This window comes from Pinus tabuliformis, chromosome Q, assembly GCF_031772625.1.
Source record: "Pinus tabuliformis cultivar Carrire ecotype Pingquan chromosome Q, CPIR1, whole genome shotgun sequence".
Taxonomy (NCBI): Eukaryota; Viridiplantae; Streptophyta; class Pinopsida; order Pinales; family Pinaceae; genus Pinus; species Pinus tabuliformis.
Genome location: NC_142296.1, coordinates 1213714296 through 1213738402, shown reverse-complemented (window position 1 = coordinate 1213738402; position 24107 = coordinate 1213714296). Strand labels below are relative to the sequence as shown.

The 24107-nt window shown below is 37.4% G+C and overlaps 1 protein-coding gene across 1 annotated transcript; it reads left to right on the top strand.

The window, feature by feature from the left end:
- Nucleotides 1-1229: 1229 nt before the first annotated feature.
- LOC149224142 (uncharacterized) lies at nucleotides 1230-5845 on the top strand. Its single transcript, XM_089388093.1, has 3 exons — nucleotides 1230-1490; nucleotides 1626-3808; nucleotides 4099-5845. Exons 1-3 carry the CDS (start codon nucleotides 1230-1232, stop codon nucleotides 5843-5845), a joined length of 4191 nt encoding a protein of 1396 aa, XP_089244219.1.
- Nucleotides 5846-24107: the final 18262 nt, after the last annotated feature.

Below are 24107 nucleotides of genomic sequence, written 5' to 3'. Positions count from 1 at the left end.
TTCACGGATTGAGCTTAGAAATGGACGCACGGCAGGGGAGGGGTGAAATCCCCTCCTTTAGGGATGTTACGGCGGGTTAATCGAGCAACAGTAGAGGGAAAGGACGGCTGGCAGAAGCAGTTGATGATAATCCAGTCATGGGGAACCAGTGGCAAGCAAGGCTGGTCAATAAATGCCTCCCAAGGGCACAGAAAAAACCAAGGTATGTAATTCCGAATAACAAGTTGGAGGATTATCGTTGCTATATGCGAGACCATGCGTTGATTTGTAAATTCATAGGGTATTGGCCTTCTGAAAGGGATCTCCTGAGATGGATCCAACAGAGATGGAAACCACGAGGCCATATTGATCTTAAATTGGGTGCTAAGGGGTTCTTTACAGTCATTTTTGCAAATTTACAGGACAAGGAAAAGGTTTTTGAAGAGGGACCCTACTTTATGAATAATGCGGGACTGTTTACACGGTATTGGGAGGATAGATATAATCCTGAAGCAGAGCAAATCAAGGCTGCCCCGATCTGGGTTCGTCTCTTTGGGTTACCAGATGAATTTTGGGATCCGGAAATATTAGAAGGAATTGGGAATTCAATTGGCTCCTTTGTCAAGGTGGCTGAGACCACGAAAAGGGGTAAATATACATCGTATGCTAGGATTTGTGTGTATATGGATATCTCAGCCCCTTTACCAGACTTTATTGAGCTTGAGTATCAGGACGAAATTTGGCAACAGCCTATTGATTATGAGCATATACCGTTTCGCTGTAGACGATGTCATGTTTATGGTCACCTCGCAAGGGATTGCCCACAAAGTAACGAACAGCCGATGACAAAGGATATGCCTGATGGCACTCGATCACGTGAGGGGATAGTCGGGGAAGCATCTGAGTTTCAAGAGGTGCAGAGGAAAAGGAGACCTCCTCCTGGGAATCTTAAAGTCTACACCCAGGAACGAAACACAATACCTGAAAGTCAAAATCAGTATACTATTCTTCAAACACAAGCCGAAGAAGGAACTCAGGGTAAGGATCGTAGTGAAACCAACCTAACTGTACAGGACCAGGAGATCAATGTGACTGCGCCGATGGAAATTATTAAGGATGGCAAGAGGAAAAGTTGAAGCCCAAGTCACGAACCGGAAGGCGAGGAAGGAGCCCGAGATGATAAACATATAGATCCAACTCAGAAGGGGCAGGAAGCTATCAAAGCAGTGGGTACAGAGGAAGAAATCATAATGAAGAAGCTACTTACTGATTGGACAAAATTGGATGAACGGTTCATTCCAGAGAAAGAGAAACAATTATATAAGGAAACCTTTCAACGGTATAAGGAGAAGACGGCTGGCTGTTTAGAACCGAGGTTGGTACATGACAATCAGGAAGGTGATAGTCAAGGTAAGCCCGGTAGGAAAAAAGGTAGACGAACGTTGAACGAATCCATTCAAGCAGTGGGCGAGACTTTGGTAAACTCCGGAAGGGTGATACCTCTGTCCGAGGTATTTCTACCAAATCATCGAAAGTTTTAAATGATTGTTTTAAGTTGGAATATACGGGGACTTAATAGTCAAGGGAAACAACGATATTTGAAGGAACGCGTAAAGAAAGATAAGCCAAGTATTCTGGTAATTCAGGAAACGAAAATGGAAAGTCAACAGATGGAAGAAATTGTTAAGAAAATGAAACTCGGATATGAGGTTATGGCTCTAGATGCAATAGCGACAGCAGGGGGATTGGCCGTTTTGTGGAATCCAGAGGAGGTCATTTTTGAGCATTGGTATTCTCTTCCTAGAATACTTTCAGGTCTGTTTCGCTTAGTCGGGATGGGGGAAAGGATTTTGTTCACTGGGGTATATGGGCCTCATAATCATAGAGACAGGCAGGCTTTCTTGAGGAACCTCCATACTATGAGAAATCTTATTCCGCATCTCCCATGGATGATAGGGGGGGATTTCAATCTAATTAGGCATTTAGGAGAGAAGAGAGGAGGGGTTAGGAGAGAAGATTCACTTATGGAGGAGTTTAATGATTTGATCAGGGATCTAGGATTAGTAGACATACATACAACCAATGGTGTACATACTTGGAATAACCGGCGAGGAGGACAGAGCCAAATTGCCTCTCGACTGGATCGATTTTTATTATCAGAGCAAATTTTAAATAGGGATGTCTTCATTGAAGCTAAAATTCTCCCTAGCGTTGGCTCAGATCACTGGCCAATTCGGTTGGAGGTAGATATTAAGAAGATAAAAGGGAGAAAGCCTTTTCGCTTTGAATCCTTTTGGCTGAGGGATCCCCAATTTGTTCAGAAAATGGAAACCTGGTGGAGTCAATGCACTAGTCGAGGAAAAGGAAGAATGCATACAGTCCAGCTGAAGCTTAAGGAACTCAAACAGCGAATCAAAGAATGGAATCGAAAAGAATTTGGGAATATTATGGAGGCCAAGCAGAGGTTGGAAGGAGCAATGGAGGATCTCCAGCAAAAAATAATATTGGAAGGCAGAGATGAAGCTACCAGTAGGGAGGAAGGATGTATCATAAGCCAGTTAGAGGAACGCCGTAAACAAGAGGAGATTTTATGGAGACAAAAATCAAGGGTAAGATGGTTAAGAGAAGGTGAACAGAATACCAAATTTTTTCATCAAGCCATGATTCAACATAGGCAGCGGAATAGGATTTTTTCTATCAAGAATGTAGCGGGAGAACGAGAGGTGGAGCAGGTCGGTATTGAAAAGACTTTAGTGGATTATTTTAGGGGGGTGCTCACAGAAAATCAAAGGGATCGAAGGGAGGCTATCAATAATATATGTAGAAACATACCAAGAACAGTTACAGAAGACCAAAATAAGGCATTAATGCGGGCAGTCACTATGGAAGAGGTAGAAGAAGTAGTGATGAACATGCCTAAAAATAAGGCTCCGGGTCCGGATGGATATACCATTGAATTCTTCCAGGCAAGTTGGAAATTTATAGGCAAAGACATACTGGAAGCGGTGGAGGAATCAAGAATCAGACAGCAAGTATGGCCAGGTCTTAACTCAACTTTCTTCACCTTGATCCCTAAGAGTACAACATCTGATGAACCACAGGGTTTCAGACCCATAGCCCTGTGTAACGTAATTTATAAGATTATATCTACAGTGATAGCGAAACGGTTGAAGCCTCTCCTACCCACTTTGATTGCGCCTGAGCAGACTGGGTTTGTGGAGGGTAGGCAAATTTTGGATGGAATTGTGGTCTCCCAGGAGGTGATACATTCTTTAAAACAGAGGAAGAAGAAAGGGATGCTCATGAAGCTGGATTTATCTAAGGCATATGATCGTTTGAATTGGGATTATCTAAGAGCGGTTCTTGCAGCTTTTGGGTTTGACAACAGGTGGATAGCTTGGATCATCAACCTGGTCTCCACTCCGAACTTCTCAATATTGATTAATGGGATACCTTCAGATACGTTTAATGCCACCAGGGGTATCAGACAGGGGGACCCGATCTCGCCGTTTCTGTTCATTTTGGCTATGGAAGGATTAAGCAGGACAATTAAGCAGGAGGTCAGGGCACGAAGGATCAAAGGCATTCGATTATGGGGAGAGACTCTCATCATAACACATCAGCAGTTTGTTGATGACTTGATGTTGTTTGGTGAAGCATCGCTCAGAGAGGTAAGGGGCTTCAAACATGTCTTAGAAGGTTTTATGAGTGCTTCAGGTATGGCGGGGAATAACGATAAATCTTGTACTTTTATTTTTAACTCACCTGAAGCTGTTAAGGCCCATTTAACTCGTGTGCTAGGCTTTCGACAGGGAGAATTACCCACAAGGTATTTAGGCATTCAGTTAGACATTAACTCAACGCGTATAAAGAATTGGCAAACTCTAGTTGATAAGGTTCGAAAAAGATTGCATAATTGGTCGTTTAGAGCGCTGAATTTAGCAAGTCAGGTTGTACTTTTAAAATCAGTTTTACTATCCATTCCTATATACCCACTGTCAATTATGCCTGCTCCTAAGGGAGTTTTTTGTAAATTAAGGGAAATCTTCGGTAAATTTCTCTGGGGGGACCAAATCAGCAAAGAAAATGGACCTTGGTTTCATGGCAACATGTCATCAGGAGGAAAGAGGAGGGAGGCCTTGGTATCAGGGATTTGGAGCTAGTCAATAAGGTTTTAGGGGCGAAGTTATGGTGGCGCTGGGTGCAGGGGGGTATGGATATCTGGAAACGAATCTGGAATCACAAATACAATATGCCACACTCAGTGGCGGGACGCCTCCGGGTAGAAGAAACTCCAAGAGGGTCACCCATCTGGGAACTCGCAAGAAATAACAAAGACCTGGTTCGGGACTTCGCTTTCTGGGAAATCCGTGAAGGCAATTTAGTGAAGTTCTGGACGGATGGCTGGCAACAACGGGAAAAGCTGGAGAGAAATCCAATTTTACATGACCTTCAAGTTGGGGCGCAACAGGAAGGAATGGAATATGTTAAGGATTATTGGAGACATGCAGAGTTGAATGAAGTGTGGCGAATCTGGAAAAGACCTCATGAATGGGATGAGAGAATAAATCCGGAGACTCAACAAATGTATATCAGAGAATTAGACTCCAGGAAAATTAAGATAAGACCAGGCAGTGATATCCTCCGCTGGGGTAAAGCAACGCAAGGTATGTTCACAGTTAAAGAAGCCTATTATTGGTTAACAAAGGAGGATAGAATGGATGACCCAACGGCTTGGAAAAAGATCTGGGACGGTAAATGGTGGCCCAAAGTCACAATTTTCGCATGGTTGGTGTGTAGAGGTAGGATCTTGACGTGGGATAATCTGCAGAAACGAGGCATGATTGGTCCATCTTGGTGTTATTTGTGTAACAGGGAATTTGAGACACAGGAACACTTGTTGAATAGATGTCTGTATATTCAGAGTCTGTGGGAAGAAATTCGGGTTCTCTTTGGTCACCTGAATAGGGATCCTGACAGTCTTAGGAGTACCATTTTACAATGGGGAGCGGGGCATTTTCATAGTAAACTTGTTAGGAGGATATGGAGTCTGTCGCTTGGTTTTGTAATTTGGGAGGTGTGGAAAGAACGAAACCGTCGAATTTTCAAAGGTCGAAGCTGTTGCGAGGCAAGAATATGGGAGGTAGTTTGCCGGTCGATTAAAGAAACGGTCCTCTCCGAATCTTGGGGAGAGGAGGATTGGAAATTGAATGTGGAAGAGCAACGAATAATAACCAAATTGAACATAAATTTTACGATGTTATACCCCAACACTGATAGGCGTCATAGTTATAGTATGCAGAGCCCCAATTATTTTCGCTTCCCAGGAGATAATCAAATTAAATTGTCCTTTGATGGTGCATCCAAGGGCAATCCTGGGGAAGCAGGATGGGGCAGGATTTTCCGGGATAGTCGAGGGGTTTCGCGATGGGCATATGCAGAATGGGGCGGGGAAATGTCAAATAATGAGGCGGAGCTCTGGGGGGTTTATCATGGCCTTCGAATTGCTGTAAGGAATGGATACCGAAACCTCGATATAGAAGGCGACTCCCAACTTGTCATTGAAATGCTAAGGAAATTACAGAGGGGCAAAACATGGGACCACGTTGCCAAGAGCTGGAGGATAGCGGCAATTATACAGGATATTGAAGGCCAGATGAGGCTGGTAGATTATATTACACTCAATCATGTATTGCGGCGAGGGAATAGGGCGGCCGATTATTTAGCCAATTGGGCATGTGGCGAATCGACTCGGGTGATGGATGGTAGCTGGGGTGTGTTACAGGAGGATCCACGGTGGGCTGAGTTGGCAACCATCTTACGACAGGATAATGATGAGGCGATCGGGCGTGACAGGACTGCTTAGCTACCTTCCCATAATGATTCGGAGGGGAAAAGAAGGGATTATTTATGAAGACATCGGTGGGATCAAGTACGAAGATGTCAAAATTCCCATATGGCAGAATGAATTTATGCAGACATGGGACGAAATGACCATCCCAAGGCCGAATGCAGGGCGGGTACTGAGGTGGGAATGCGGTGGCATCAGGAGGACAGGGAGCTCATCACATCAGGGTCTCAGTCCTGCGACGTGTAATAATGAGCAGGCTTGGGAGCTAACTAACAATAACGAGGGAAGGTGGTCGATCGGAGGTATAATGTTGCATGGAAGCGTTTTGTTCTTGCATGCCTCTAGAAGAATAGGGCTCAGTCTGTACAAAAATCAACAGCGCGTGGGAGGTTCGGCGCTTATGTTGGAGCAATGTCTGGTGGAATTGGGTCCGCCTAAGAAAAGAATTGTGAAATTGCTGTCTACGAGTATGGCAGCTGATCCAGCTAGAAGTGAGGGTAGGAGAACGCGTAGTTAGGGGGTAGCTCTGGAGGAGAAAGGGAAACAGGTGGCTGAGGAAACGTTACGGTCCATTTACCTGGACATCTCTGAAGAGTCGGAAGAGCAAGAAGGGGATATAAGGGAGTTTTTTGCAGAAGAGACACCACGGCCGACCTCGGGAGGAAAGGTAGGAAAATGGATGAGGCACTCTGGTTCAGTGGGCGCCAGGGACGATGATGATGAGGAGGATGACGGACGCCCGGAGGACGATGAAGATGAGGAGGTTGATGGACGCCGCGGTCGAGGTCGGGGCCGAAGGGGTCGAGGTAGTGCGCGGGGTCGAGGTAAGAACCGAGCTCGCAGAGACATGTATGAGGAAGGTTTCAGTACTGGGGTTCCAGGTAGGAAGCGAGGTAAAAAGGATATGCGGAGGAAATTGCAGGAAGCCGAGGACGCTTATGTAAATGAAACCCATCACCATATTCGGAGGATTATCGACCACCTGGAAGAAGAGGCGCTGCAGGACCAATCTGACCCTGAGATGGCAGACTGGGAGACTTTTCTCCCTGATCCGGGCCACACCAGAGGGAGGATGTCTCTCTACAAGCAGTCTTTGCATGTATATTGGGGTATGAAACGTTTACTTGCCAAGGCAATGGAACAAGTAGCAGTTGAAATGGTGGAGCTCGCTCACAGAATGCCTAACCTGAAAAAAGAGATGAAGAATATCCAAATGACTCTTATGATGCAGGACAGGAAGATGGACCAGCTGATCCAGTTGCTCAAAGACAGTGGAATCGTGGTTAAGGCAGACCCTGATATCAAGACTGATGCCATGAAGCAGTAGACTATGGAGGTTATTATATGACTTTTTTTCTTTTTTTGCTATATTAGATGGATTAGTATCCATTCAAGCACAACATGATTATGTTTACAGCTATGTTTAGTATGTTTTTAGGCAGAATAGAGGGCTTTTTAATCTGGTTTGATAAACTGCACATATACTTCTTTTGGATGGCAGTTATATACTTTCGAAGGCCACCCGGTTTCCCTGCTGGGCGGGTGGCGCCCTGTATATGTACATAATTTTTTTCTTATAGTAATAGAATCTTGCCTCAGCTTACAAAAAAAAAAACAACATTTACACCACTCCTCAAGTTCAAGTTTTGATAGAAATCAAACCTCTTAGAGTGAAGTGTTCTTTGGATTCAAATGGCAATTTGTCAACAATCCGGGTCAGGAGGTTGTAAATTTGACCAAAAAATAATAAAAAAAATTGGTAAAAAAATTGATAAAATATGGTCGAAATTTTGACAAATCTAAATGAAGTTTTAAAATTTTGGGTAACTAAAATTTCTTTAATGATATTGAATCTACTTTTAAATTCAAGGCTTTTTTACAGAACAAAAATAACCAGAGTCCGGATATTTTTTGCCGTCCAAGCAGCTTGGGTAGACAACGCCGTCAACGATATATGTTGAAACTACTACACACCTACATGCGAAGTCTTAGTTAGAGTATGGGACTACATGTAAGATTCCTTTTGCATGATTTATCCCTTGATTTGCTCCTTCTTTAACTCCGCAACTCGTTAGTTCTTTTGCATGATTTACTCCCTGATTTGCTCCTTCTTTCACTCCGCAACTGGCTAGTTCTCTCCGGAACTTGTTGTAGGTGTTGAGTCTTCTCATTGATCACCACTATAGTGCATTACCTTGAGATCTTCCCCCAGTAATGCTATATCATAAGCATTTTAACCTATTTTTTAATGAATCATTCTTTTCTTCTTTCGATTTTTTTTTTGTGTTTTTGCTCTGCAAAGTTGTGTGTTCAACTTTTACTAGCTAGATTTATCTATGCAAGTTTTCTAACACATTTACATGGTATCAGAGACCACAGGTTGCTAGATAAAAGGCGCACCAGTACTTTATTTTGCAGGTATTACAGCTTGGAGATCGACGATCGACAGAAAAATGGAGTTTCCCAAAGTATCGATCCTAACACCATACAACTATCATGAATGGAAGTACCAAATGGCTTGATACCTTCATCATAAAGGGTTGTATAGGATTACCATGGCTACAGAAGTGGAACCCACTTCAACCATAGAGAAATCCAAGTACATCAACCATATGGATGAGGCCCACGGATCCATATGCATGTGCATCACTCCAAAGTTGCAGTTTCATCTATCTGCCTGCAATACTCCCAATGAGATTTGGAAAAAGGTTGAAGAACTCTACGGGAAACAGGATGAGATGAAAGGACATCTACTCAAAGTGGAGTTGTTTTCATTGGATCCACGGAACTATGAAAGAATTCAAGACTTCTTCACCAAATATAATGACCTATTGCTGCAACTCAAGGGTTGTGGAATTGAAAAATCCAAGGAGGAGAGTCGCCAAGTTCTCTCTATTATGTCAAAGCTTGGACTGGAATACTCCGTCTTTGTGTCTATATTTCATTCAGTAAGGCTCGCAACAGGTAAATCATACACTATGCCTTCTCTCAAAGAATTTATGGAGTCCCTTATTTTTTAGCAAGATAAACTCATTGGCATGGGGAAAATCAAACCTCCAAAAGTGCATGCACTTGTTGTGCATGATGGCAACCACAATAAAAATCATATATCTAATTCAAATCAGCAAAATTAGCAACAAAAAGACAAGGGAAAAGTGCATTCCCATCCAAAGAAGGAAGGGTACACCAAGCCCTTCAATGACTCTTTCGGCTCGAGAAATGAGAAAGGGAAGAAAGGAAACAAATGCACCTACTGTCGAAGAGGATTCCATCCAAAATCCTCTTGCATGAAGAAACAAATTGACCAAATGGCAAAAATCCTTCAGAAGCACAACCTTGGGGACCACATCGCTCAGGGTACCAAAAAGAAAACTGAGGATCTGCCACACGGGAAAGGTAACAATTTTCATGCTTTAGTTGCAATTAATCCTTATCCTGATGCATGGATTATAGATTTTTGTGCATCACATCATATGGTTGCTGCAAAGGAATTCTATTCCTCTTTGGATGCATGCAAAGGACCTCCCATCCTCATGGGAGATGACTCACCTATTGAGGTCACGGGAAAAGGTAAGAGTGGAACTTTTACACGGAAGCTTTGAAGATGTGCTTCATGTTCCAAAACTTTCGGTAAACATGCTTTCAATTTATCAGAACACTCATTCTGGCACCGGAAATAGAGTGGAATTCACTCCAGCTGCAATGAACATATATGACCTATATAGCAGCTCCAAAATTGCAACTGGTGAGGTAAACAATGGAGTCAGACTGTATACATTTTCTAAATTTATTGAATCTGAATCCTCCTTATTGCTTACACATGTTGATGATAGTAGTAGGCTTTGGCACGAGAGGTTTGGTCACTTAAATTACGGGTATATGCAGCAGCTAAGAAAGAATGAGATGGTGGAAGGCTTGCCAAATATTAGTTTCTCCAAAGGAGTTTGTGAAGGGTGTGTCCTTGGCAAATATCCTAGAGAAAAGTTTGACACCGACAAGACTCACAGAGCATCTTCTCCTCTAGATCTAATGTATAGTGATCTCATGGGGTCTTTTCCTCATCCTTCCATCAACAAAGCAAGGTATGTGCCTACATTTATTAATGATTTCTCACTATATACTTGGGTGTATCTTCTCAGGGCCAAATATGAAGTTTTTGCGCACTTTGAAGATTTCAAAGCACTAGTTGAGACACAGTCAGAGAGAAATATCAAAGCCATTCGTACAGACAATGGAGGGGAATATGTTAACACAATACTTTGGAACCTTTGCCTTCAGTCCGGCATACAGTTGCAGTACACAGTTCCATACACTCCGCAGCAGAATGGAGTTGCTGAGAGAAAGAACCGATCTCTCAAAGAGATGGCTTCTTGCATATTGCATGCTAAGTCACTCCCTCATAAGCTATGGGCTGAAGCACTTAATTGTGCTAACTACATCCAGAATAGATCTCCTCATAGATTTGTCAAAGATCAGACCCCCTTTGAGGCTTGGAGCGGCACTAAACCAGAGGTCACCCACTTCCGTGTTTTCAGCTCCCGAGCATGGACCAGGATCCCCTCTGAAAAGAGGAAAGCTCTTGATCCACAGAGCATTGAGTGCATCTTTGTTGGATACCCTAATGGTGTGAAGGGATACCGACTCCTGATTCCCTCTACGGACAAGCTCGTCATTGAGCGAAGTGTCAAATTTGAGGAAAGTCTCTCGCATGCACCTCAATCGCCGCATGCAGACACCTTTTATCTACCTCATGTCCGAGATGATGACTCAGTACACTCAGAGGCAGATATAGAGCATGCAGATGCCGAGGTAGAGTATATAGATGCAGAGACAGAGTCTTCAGATACAAATCTAGTGCATGCAAATGATGATCCACACCCAAGCCCAGATCGGGCTTCTAGCAGTGAATCATATTCCCCTATCATAAATCAGAGAACGAGGAGCTTATGTGAGATATATGCACAAGACCACCCAGCTGCTAGAAATGGTTTTGTGGGGGATAATTCTAATCTGCAGAGGACTAGCTCAGAGTTTATTGAGCCTCCTCTTGTCCTCACTGCCACTGAACCATCGCCATCCTGGAATTGTCATTTGGTCCAGTATTTTGATCCACGGTCTTATGCTGAGGCTACTCGGCATCCATCTTGGGAGTCCGCCATGGAGGAGGAGTATAACTCCCTCCTCGAGAACCAAACCTGGGATCTGGTACCCCTTCCTTCAGGAAGGAAACTTGTCCAATGCAAATGGGTCTACAGGACCAAGAGTGCTACAAATGGGAAAATCACCAGATGGAAAGCAAGGCTAGTAGCCAAAGGCTTCCAAAAAATGCATGGCATTGATTATGACGATACCTTTGCTCCAGTAGCAAAGATGGGTTCCATACACCTTACACTTGCCATTGTGGCTGCCCAGGGGTGGGAAGTGCATCAGATGGATGTGAAGAATGCCTTTCTTCATGGAGACCTATCTGAGAAGATCTACATGGAGCAGCTACATGGTTTCATTCAGGATTCATCTTTGGTCTGCAAACTGAAGAAATCTCTCTATGGCCTTAAGCAGGCCCCGACCCAAGAGCTTGGTATGCGAAGATGGATTCTTTTCTCCTATCACAAAACTTTGAAAGATGTAAGTCTGATCTGAATGTTTACATGCTCAGGACACATGATTCTCTTCTTATCTTAGTTTTGTATGTGGATGATTTCCTAATCACCTGCAGTTCGGCTTCAGCCATTGCTACAGTCAAGAGGGCCTTGCATGATAGGTTTTTGATGATGGACATGGGTCCATTACACTTCTTTCTTGGTCTTGAGATCAGCCAGGATGCCACAGGCATCAAACTCTCTCAGGCTAAGTATGCACGGGATCTCCTCGAGAGATTTCGCATAACTGACTGCAAGCCAGCACCGACTCCTTTTCTGTTTGGGGTCTTCCTTGAGGATGGAGGTGACACTCCATTAGTTGACAGCACTCTCTACCGACAGCTAGTGGGGAGCTTATTGTACCTCACCCACTCCAGACCAGATCTCTCATATGCAGTAGGGGCAGTTTCCAGATACATGCAGGAGTCGCACGAGCTACACTAGAATGCTGTGAAGCGCATCCTCCGATATGTGCAGGGCACCATCACCTTCGGGATTCACTATGCAACATGCATTGCATTGAATCTCCTTGGCTTCACAGATTCTAATTGGGCGGGAGACAGCATTGATCGTAAGTCCACCTCCAAATATTCACTCAGTCTAAGATTTGGCCATATCTGTTGGTTGAGCAAAAAGTAGGCTGCTATTGCTCTCTCTTCAACTAAGGCCGAGTACAGAGGTGTAGTCAACATCGCCATTGAGGCTCTATGGCTACAGCGCTTCCTCACTGAGTTGGGCGTCCAGTTCCACTAGCCCATTGTCATCTGGTATGACAACCAGAGAACTCTGAAATTTTGTAGGGATCCAGTACAGTGGCAGCGGACGAAGCACATAGACATCCATATGCACTACATCAGAGACTTAGTACATGATCGGGTCATTGATTTACAGTTCTGTCCTTCAGCAGAACAGACTACATACATCTTCACCAAGACCTTCACTGAACAGAGGTTTCACTCTCTACACGATCATCTTGGAGTGAAGGACACAGTTGCTTAGCAACTAAGCAACTGTCTTTTCTTCCTCTTTTCTTTTGATTACATTGTATTTTGAAGGGGGGCTTTTCGCATGAGGTTTTCCCTCTTTCTTCAATTTTAGTACAAGTTACACTGTATTTTGGGTGACCTTTGGCCTTAGTTGCCAAGGCCCATTTTCTATTTTTCCCCATAGTGGTGTTCAGGGGGGGTGTTGGAACTACTACACACCTACATGCAGACTCTTAGTTAGAGCATGGGACTACATGCAAGATTCCTTCTGCATCATTTATTCCTTGATTTGCTCCTTCTTTAACTTCGCAACTGATTAGTTCTTCTGCATGATTTACTCCCTGATTTGCTCCTTCTTTCACTGCGCAACTAGCTAGTTCTCTCCAGAACTTGTTGTAGGTGTTGAGTCTTCTCATTGATCACCACTATAGTGCATTACCTTGGGATCTTCACCCAGTAATGCTATATCATGAGCATTGTAACATATTTTCTAATGAATCATTATTTTCTTCTTTCAATTTTCTTTTAGTGTTTTTTCTTTGCAAAGCTGTGTGTTCAACCTTTACTAGCTAGATTCATCTATGCAGGTTTTCTAACACATTTACAATATACACACTCCAGCGCAAATTCCATACAAATTAAAACAAACAAATCAGAGTGATTACAACCAAGCGCAGCGCAAACTAATGACGAAGAAGCCTATGATAATTAGACAGAAATTTATCATAAACAAGAATTATTGCACCAAGCGACGCACAAATTCCAAAGTGATAACGAAGAAGCCTATCACACCTGCACAGAAATATATCATAATCACATAGTTGGTAATGTTAGTTGGTAATGTTCAAAATAATAGGAAGTGGATATCTTCCACAAGAAAATTAAAATATATTTTAATATTGGACTGTATTTTTAGTATTCATGGTATTGACTACGTGGATATGTTACCATATTCGCTTTGTCAAGATGTATTTCAAGTATTCACTTTGAGTATTATAGTATTTTATTTTTTTCCTAGACATAAATTATAAATATAAGATTTTAAATTATGTAATGATTAGGTTTTTAAATTTGTATAGATTTGAAAAATATTTTTAATTTATTTAAATGATAAAATTCAATATTATTAAGATCGGATCTTGTTACAGTGACACTAAGGTTTGTTCATATTAAAAGTTAGCGTAATCTATGTTTAAGAAGATCTTCTTTTTTCAAATTAAATATCACTAAATATTAGACTAAAAAGATTAATATTTCAAATTATTATCAAATTATTCATATTAATAAATATTACCTAAATCACAAAAATATAATATAGGAAAAATATTATTACAAAAAAAATTGATACTAAAAATATACATATACGTTACAATATGTTTTCTATATTATAGAATATAAAATACTATTTCCCATTCTCTTTTTTCTCCAAACTCCAATTTAATGTTTTCTCTTGCCTGATATTTAGCTATTTGTTGATTGGTATTACCTTATAAACCAATAACATTCTCCTCCTACCATCAATCTAGGTTAATGTGAGAAAAATGAACTTAAAATTTGAACTGAATTAAGAATTAAAGCTAAATGAAAAACAATAATCATAATTATGTAAAACACCAATCATTAAATATATTGTATTTTTCTGGATTATAATTCAATTGAAATAATTAATTTATGTCTACCATCCATATTTAAATAACATATTTTTTGAAATTAAGTGATTAATAGTGTGATCTTTCATTTCATCCAAAAAGGACATGGTGAAGAGTCTATTGACCAAGTGACGCACCTCTCTAATAGCATGTTGAGACAGATACAATTTTTACCTATGCAGAAGACTCGTAAATATTTAGTAATTTCAGAATCTACATATTGCTCACGGAGACTATTAATCAAGTATTCATAGAAGCAATTGGCCCAACCTTGATAGGCCCAAAAAGTATATAAATAACGTATTCCGTTAGCTAGAGGTAGAATTGAGGGGTTAACACACATGGTATGCAATGTTGGATGTGATATTAAAAATTTAAAAATTTTATGCCAATAGTGTATAGAACGCAGTTGTCTATAACGCGACTTTTTGAAAGCCTTTCCGGCGGGTTTTTCCGGTTGAAATCCCGCAGGAATTTATTGGAATCGCAAGTTTGATAGCTAGTTTCTGCACAATGAAAGCATCCCAGGGGTTTTCCAGGGTGCTGAATCCAAATATGCAGTTAAAAAACCATTTTAACTGCAACAAATCAAGATTTAGCCTCAATTTCTTCCGCCGGATTCCGTCACCGGAATCTCCAAAAAGTCGCATTATAGACAACTCCGTATAGAACACGTGTGCTGATTATTTAAAAATAATAGTTTTATGTGAAATTAAGCCCATAGAATTTAATCATGGAATTCTTGCGACTAAAAGCACTATTGGTATTAGCACCAAATTGGTTTTAGATATTTCCATATGCAATTTTAACAAATTTCAACAAAGTTCCCATATACTGAACTTTTAACAATTAATCAGTTCTCATTCTACAACATGCTTTCATTGTAGCAAGTTTTGTTAAGATATTTCAATTACATATCTATGTAATTAGTAGATTCTATTTGTATATGGAATGTGTAAATAAATCTTCAAATTGTATTTTTGTATTTTAATCATCTTAGGTGAAATTAATCCCATAGAATTCAATCATGGAATTCTTGTTTTTCCAAAAAAAAAAAAAAACACCATTGGTATTAGCATTAAATTGGTTTTAGATATTTCCATATGTAGCTTTAACAAATTTTAACAAAGTTCCTATATACTGAACTTTTAACAATTAATCGGTTCTTATTTTACAACTTGCTTTCATTGTAGCAATTTTTGTTAAGATATTTCAACTACATCATCTATGTAATTAGTAGATTCTATTTGTATATGGAATGTGTAAATAAATCTCCAAATTGCATTGTTTTATTTTAGGAGTATGGTAGTTCTCTATTGTATTCATGGTTTTAGGTGTAATATTGTTTCCATGTACATTTTTTATCAATAGAAAGAAACAAAGAGAATAATTATTTGTCCCTACACAAATACTTTTTATTGTAGTGTGCATTTTTCTTTTCTATCATTATTTTAATATTTTGTCAAGATCCTCTTTATGCTAAATAACTTTTCACCATAAAATATAATTCATTTTTTATAGCTTTCCCTCAAGGAACATAATAATTTTCCCTAAGAGAAGCTCTTGGCTCTAAGGGGATGCCTTGGTGGCCAAGTTGAAGAAACACAATTCATGAAATATTGGTTTGTTGAGGCCTTGTTTTTAGGTCTTAATTGAAGATATAAATAGATCCAGTTTAAAAGTTGAAGCTAAATATTATTGTGTTGTTCTAACAATAATCTTTTAGGATATCTAGATTCAACGGGAACCTGGGAAATTATATATGTTGAAATGAGTTGCATCTAAATGTTCAAACATTAACAAATTTCATAACCATAACTTTAATTTGTAGAAGTTGAAGATGGATGATCTACTAGTTGAAAGAAGGTAGAAGTCATCATGAAAGACATGGAGCTCAACAATATGAAGTAAAGAATATTACAATAAGAAAAATGAGAAAATGATTCATTTATTAGCCTTAATCTATTGTACTTTGTGTTAAAGGTGTAAGCTTAGCTTTTTATATAATGCTAACACAATCATGAGTTTGATATTCAAGTGAAGAAAGTTATATGCTCTAAATATGAATGATAACAATAGGCTTATAGAAATAAAGAAAATTGAAAAAACGTATATACTTGCTCTCTAGCCTTCTGAATCTTAGGATAATGTGATAGCTTCAATCTCCAAAACTACAAAGCTACAAAAATTTAAGTTGGATGAGATCATGCGTCAATTATTGTAAGATGAGTCATGGAGAATAAATATTAAAATAAGAATTGATTTAGAAGCTTTAATACCTATTGTACACTCTAAGGGGAAAATAAAAACAACAAAAAAATTAGTGAGATATGTAGTTCAAGGAAATATGGATCTAGAGGAAGATGTTCTAGTAAAAGTAGGAAGTGCCAACAGTTATATAGTTGGAGATGTTATTATATATGGAACACAAAAAATGAATGCAAGCCTAATTCTTCAAATGAGCAAGAAGGAAATAAAGATGATTCGGATATTAGGAATTTTAGTTGTGAAAGAAATATTCATATATTTAGCATGTTTATTAATTATCTATAAATCTACCATTGATATTTCACCATAATGGCTCATCACAACAAATCATACAAAATTCTCAAATCTTAGACTATGAAAACTAATTTTCCGTATATCATAGATTAGTTAATTACTAGTTTTTCTTGAAGTTTATGAAATTAATGAAATATGAGAATGAAATAACACAAGGTTTATCCTAGGAAACATAATATGGGAGAAAAAGAAACTAGAAGATGAGGTATATGCTCTTCTCTCTTTGCTTTATATATAAAAATGCACATATAAAGGAATGAAAAATCACCATGGACTTAACTTTTAACATTATGACATGAAAAATGGCTACAAAATCTTCCTTCTCATTTATTATGCTCTCAAATACCACTCCTAGAAGTTTTGATTAGATATGGAACACGTCCAAGTCTATATAATGGAGCCCCTCTCCTTCGAGTAGCCCACTATTTTTCGCAGTCTGGTAATAATCTATGGTTAAGAGTTTTGAATTCCTTGACCCTCAACTATTGATAAGGTTTTGGACCCTCTAAAATATTCTTTAAATTCCATGTGGAGCTAGTGCCACAAGTGTGAGTAGTTAACATGGAATTTGTACGAGTACATAGACATTTATTACCCTACATTACCTACCATTTAAGAGGACTAACTATTACAATAATTTTTGTTTTCAGTAATTCTATTTTTAGTGTATGTCGCTATGTAGGATGACATATGGTAGTGACTAAGTACTGATTAGAGAGTGACATGGATGTGAAATGTCATTCAAAGCACGCTTCCTTGTCTGATTTTATGAGATAACCTTTTCAATGTATCTTCTCAATTTTAGTCCTATTTTGAGGGTTTATCTATATTTATGGAGTTAGGAGTTGCATGTGTGAGTTATTTCTTCAATTATCACTTATTTATGGGTCAACCTATCCTTAATCAACTATATTTTGTTCACCATAATAATAATAAATACTAAATAATATAATATAATATTAAAATATAGGCAAATAAATGATAAACAACAAAGAAAAGATAACAATAGTAAATAAATAATAAATAATGAAGAGAATGTAATAATAATAAATAAATGAAACAGTCAATAAAAATATTGGAGTTTTAAATAAATATATATAAAGGTAAACTATGAAAATAGTAAAAATAAGTAAAGTTAACAAAAAGTAAAAAGGAATAAAATAATAAATAATTGAATTAAGAGAAATATCAAATTAAGTAAAACTTAAAATCAAGAAATAAAGTCGCATGTTGACACATTGAATATGCGCATGCAAACCCCTTTCCATTGTTTGGTCTATTTAATAGACGATGAGGAAGATGGGATTCATCATTCTTCCCCCCATTCTCTAGGGAGAAAGGTTTGGTGAGACAAATGATTCCCTTATAGTAGTACATTGATTAAGGGCTTGGGGTGGCCAACTGTAAAAGGATTATGTGCAACTGAGCCTATGGTTGGACTAAGAGTCGTCCCCGAAACTTTGTTGCAGTTAGCTAGATTCAAATAACGTTCAACTTTGAAATTGCAAGTAAAAAGTATCATCACTACAAGTAAGTTTCATTTTCTCCTATTTCTCAAAAATTCTATGCTAATTAGTTGAATAGAGGTGTGTTGATTGTAAATCACATAATTGATCTAATTAGTTTCATATTTTATTTTTGGGGTTGTTACATATGGTATGAGAGCGGGTTTAAACTCTGGCTATCTTTCGGGTCTAATGAGACCTACTGAAAAACATTGTCTAGCTTCTCAATTTAATGTTCGATTAGAATCTGTAACTTCTAGATTTAATGTTTGATTGGAATGTTTAATCATGTGTAGATGTATAAAATTTATTAGACAACTCGAAGTCATATAGTTGGCCCATATACTAACCTTCAATACTTTTAATTGTATACATTCCCTGGATCATAGAACCCAAATCAATTCAATATGGTGATTATATCCTTTCATGGAGATGGATTTCATTTCTTTGATTACTCGGCCTATTGAACAAGGCCACAAACCCTCTCTTTAATTGTTTAAAAAGAAAAAGAAAAAAAAAGAGGTTGAGTATCAAGGTATTCCTTAAACCATACAAGGACCATACCCCTGTTAGCGGTAGAAATGAAAGAATGAGTATCATGACAAATTTATATTAAGATTGACTATAACAATAATGTTGGACATAGAACTTATGTAAGATGTAAATTTGATACAACATAAAATCAATTGCAATATAAAGACTTACATTTCATCCAACTATAAATTTGAACTCTTTTCCATTAAAAATTTTGGATATATATATATATATATATATATATATATATATATATATATATACGCTTTAAGAAATGACAACAACACTGAGTTATTGACGAATCTTATTATTTTGATTCTCCTTGAGAATGGTAGTTTATTTTAATATATAACTTATATATATGGTTAGCTTGAATTATGCATTAATAAAAAATTATAATATTTTAATTATGGTTCGTATTATATATATATATATAATGTAAGCAAAGAATTTAATAGTAGCCAGATTTTCTAAACTAAAGGATTTGTTGAATTTAAAATCCAGCGATACATTTTGTTATTAATGAAAATATTTTGTCAAATTCCATTTTATAAAGTATTATTTATTTTAGTAGTGGAATTAAGATATCTAATATGGTTGCAAACAGGTATTATTTCAAAATTTGAATACACTTTATATGGATATAGCAAAAAAAAAAAAAAAAAGATCAAGTTATACATAAATCTGATAAGAATCATGAATAATGAAATTGGTGAAATGTGGTTTATCTTTGTAGTTGTTTGAGTCCTTGACTTTGTGAATATTATTTTCTTGTCCAATTTGTGTATGATGATAGTTATGGTTGTATCTACTTTTTTGAATTGGTAAAAAGTTGTAATCAATTCTTTTGATATCTTTTGTTATAGTTTGAAGGCAACCTTGTGGATAGATCAAAAAGTCATAATAAGAAATTCCATATGTTAAGAAGAAGCCATGTGATGATGGAAATTATTTTTATGCTCCCTATAACATGACAATTTTCATAAAGGCAATAATGAAATTATGGTAACATGTGGTTATATAAGTAATAAATCCATGAATATTTGTATGATGGGAATTGGATGATTTCATGAGAAGATGCAAGGAAAATTCCTTTGATATTTATAAGTTTCTAGATTGGAAGTTGAGAATACTTGTAATTGATGAGAATTTCAAGTGGTAAACTAGGAGGAAAATGATTGGTTAACTGTTGGAAAATAATATAGACTATGTAGACTAATATTAAATGCCAAACACGACGCCTACAAAAAAGAATTATATAATGAAATCTTGAGAAGGACTACAAATAAATTGATAAGAGAAGTGAAAATAAATTAATAGAGGGTGTACTGGATTCATGACACTGAGGCTTTTGTATAAGAATTTATCGAGTTTATACCATGGGAAATGGAAGGAGTTACCAAGCATGTCAAGCACATGAAATCTTTTGGTGGATGATAAGGATAATAGTGGCTTTGGGATTTAAATGATTAACTAAAGATGAATATAATGAGCTAGTAAGCCAAAGGTGTAAATTGATGTAAAATCATATATTAATATTTTAAGGAATGTTGTAAGGCTAGTGATATCGTAATAATGAATTTCACTAAATCTTATTTGACGAAGGAAGGAAACATGACTGGAGATTAAAGTTCAACCTGATGAGGCTCATGATGTACTTAAATGACTATATCGACTAAGTGAATTGTCAAATTCCTAGTTGAAAGAAGTGAAAATGAATATTGGAAAGCAATTTGTATCTTGATGAAAACATGACACTAATAATATTGATGAGATAGCCTAGATCCTAGATAGATGTTGAATAATCTTAGTTCATAGTTGGTATTCAATGTTTATACAAGCAAATTGATTTTTCTTGAATCATCATAAGAATGATTATAGTGTACTATTTTTCTATATTTGATAAGTATTGAGATGATTCTCATATTTCATGATATGATGGTATGAGGATAATGTTGCCCACATGGTTTTTATTTATTTAGTTGTTCGATAATAATATTGTATGCTCATAAGGGATATGATATTCATAATGCAGCATAGGAATTATGATGTTATGATATGAGGTACATTGACATGTGGTTCATTTAGTATGTGATGTCATGATATATCCTTGATGTTGAAATATTGATGTTTTAACTTATGATGGTGAAGCATGTGGTAATTGCATGAAAATTTTATGACATGCATGAGCATGCATTTCTTTACTATTCAAAATGTTGTGGTTAACAATGATGTTATGTTATTACAATAACACGAAAGAGTTGGAATGTGGATTATTTTTTTATGATGTTATGATTATAACTAATGCATTGGATACATGTTGAGATGTGGTAACTGACATGAACTACACAATTGTGTTGAGAAGGCCGGTTTATTTGATGATCTTGTGGGAGTCCATACATGTGAGGGAGAATATGTAACACCACATGGGTTGGGGTCATACTCAATAAACACTACATATGCCAGTGGTACCTTTGTCTTGTATAACTCTTGATGGATCACTCTTGAGAGGTTATGGAACGATCTTGAGGAGGCCAAGTGCATAATATTATAGCCCAGGTGCCTAGTAATGGATTGGGAGACCGAAGTCTAGTGGGGGTTTAAGGACTTTGATGCCTTGATTTGTGCACCTTAGTAGGTGTGGAGGGAGTGGATCAGCCTTGCAAGATGTCCAGAGACATTGAGTACTGGACCAAACACTTGCCTTGGGGAAAATGAGGTCTCAGTCAAGTGCGAGCATTGCAGCCAGCATTGGGCTATGGTACAGACCAATGAGGCTTATGCATATTTTTGAAAGTGGGAAAAAGGAGAGATATTCGTTGAAATTCTCGGGTGTTGTCGAAAATTTCAATGCCTACTATATACTAGTTCATGAGAGGGTGTAGGGAAAATGTGAAGTAATAAATAACTAAATAAATAAAATGCTAAATGATTCAACTTAACTTTGAGGCGAAGTCCTTTAAAAAGGAGAGTATGTAATGTCTCCTAATAATAATAATAATAATAATAAATAATATAATATAATATTAAAATATAACCAAATAAATGATAAACAATAAAAAAAAGATAATAATAGTAAATAAATAATAAATAATGAAGAGAATATAATAATAATAACTAAAAGTAAATAACAATAATGAAGTTTTAAATAAATATACAAAGGTAAACTATGAAAATAGTAAAAATAAACAAAGTTAACAAAAAGTAAAATAAAATAAGAAAGAGTTAAATTAACAAAACTATAAATATAGTAAAAATAAGTAAAGTTGAAAAGACGTAAAAAGGAATAAAATAAGAAATAATTAAATTAAGAGAAATATCAAATTAAGTAAAACTTAAAATAAAGAAATAAAGGTTGCAGGTTGAAACATTGAATGTGTGCATGCAAACCCCTTTCCATTGTTTAGTTTATTCAATAGACGATGAGAAAGATGAGATTCATCATTCCTTCCCCCATTCGTTGGGGACAAAAGTGTGGCGAGACAAAGGATTCCCTGGAAGTAATATGTTGATTGAGCGCTCTAGGGGTGGCTAACTATAGAAGATTATCTGCAGCTTAGCCTACGGTTGGCTGGAGAGTCGTCCCCAAAACTTTGTTGCAGTTAGCGGGATTTAAATAGCGCTCAACTCCGAAATTACAAGTAACGAATATCATTGCTACAAGGAAGTTGTCTTTGCTCATATTTCTCAAAAATTCTATGCTAATTAGTTGAATAGAGGTTTGTTGATTGTAAGTCACAAAATTGGTTTAATTAGTTGCATATTTTAATTTTGGGGTTGTTAGAATTTTTGGGCTAGTTAACTAACACTAGGAGGGAGTGTATGTCTTCTTTTGTGGCATGCATTAAGAAACCACACCTAATTCCATTTTTCCTCTCTAGAGTTCTATTTTATTGTAGTCAAGTCAAGAAATAATATAAAAGGAATTCAAATTGGTCTTTTCAATCTGTTGTTCTAAATAGGGATATTTTATTATCTCTTCTCTCTTTTGTCGTACAATTCCTAATGTAACTAGATCTTGTGCTTGTGCATAAAATTCTACATTTTATTAGAGTATATGATGAGCTTTAGAGGAAAGAACATATTTTACTACATCTCACATGGGATTAAAAAACCCAAAGTCAATGGATCAACCCATTACTATGATTCTTTCTCCATTCAACTACTTTGAATGGAAATCTAAGAATCATCATACTTCTACTATGAAGTAAGGACCTTGATAGAATGACCATGGGTTCTAAAATAGATACCAACTCATCTATAAAGAAGTCAAATGACTTTAATAGAATGGATGAGGCTCCTGTGCTTCTATGCTTATTCATTTCTCTAGACTTGCACTTCCATATTGAGCCTTTCATATGTCCCAACGAAGTATGGATTAATTTGGGGGCATTATCTAAAAAGCTATATTAACTAAGATTACATAAATTGGAGAGTAAGATCATATCCTTGAGCCCAAGGAACTTTAAGACCCTAGAAGACTTATTTTCAAACTTCAATAATTTGCTTCAACAAGTAAAATCATGTGGCATTGATAGAAAAAAGGATAATCGTATTGTCTCATCTCTTTCAAAACTAGAACCTAAATATTCTATGTGTGTTCCTTCATTTCACATTACAATGATTTCTATTTGAGACACTTGGAAGGATCCCTCTATGGATGAATTCATAAATTCCCTCATTCATGAAAAATAAGCTTATTGAAATGGGAGCTCTTAAAAATACCAAGGTCGATGAACTTACAATATAGAAGAGTAAGAAGAAGAACAAGGAAAAAAATGAAGGACCCGAATCATAAGAAGGAAAGCCAAAGCCCACTAATGAGTTTTCAAATTCCAATGGTTGAAATTTTAAGAAGGAGAGAACAAAGTGCAACTATTACATCAACAGATTTAAATTAGAGAGTGCATGTATGAAGAAGACCATTAAACTTATGGTGTAGGCTCTTCAATACACTACAAGAAAAAAGGACATTGGTGAGGGGCAAAAAATGTCACCATAAGCTCATTGGTGATGGTCAAAAGAGCATTCGTCACCAAAAGCTGAATGTGGCCAAAGGTGGCGTCACCAAAAGTATAGGTGTTGTAGTGACATACAAAGTCTGTCACCAATAATTATTTATAATGACAGATAACAACTGTCACCATTGGGTGGGCCTTTTCCATTTGCTCTGGGAAATCGAAGATCCTCATCGACCCAACCCAAAAAAGGAAAGTAATATTTTAAAGGCAAAAAAACGGAAGTTCAGGAACATCTGCAACCCGAACAAAACCACAGCGGCAAAAGAAACGGTTCATCCCGAGATCGAACCTCGCCGGTTCAAACATTGAAGTCTGCCTAAAACATCCTGGCAGTGGCGTAGGGTCTCTGAGCTCTCCAGGGAGTTTGATCACGGATTACAA

What these genes read in the sequence shown, in the direction of transcription:
- LOC149224142 (XM_089388093.1), top strand. Translation starts at nt 1,230, where the DNA reads ATGAAGAAGCTACTTACTGATTGGACAAAATTGGATGAACGGTTCATT. An exon ending in GGGTGATACCTCTGTCCGAG is followed by an intron (nt 1,491 to 1,625) that starts GTATTTCTACCA and finishes CTGGTAATTCAG; the next exon opens with GAAACGAAAATGGAAAGTCA. An exon ending in CAGGGAGAATTACCCACAAG is followed by an intron (nt 3,809 to 4,098) that starts GTATTTAGGCAT and finishes ACATGTCATCAG; the next exon opens with GAGGAAAGAGGAGGGAGGCC.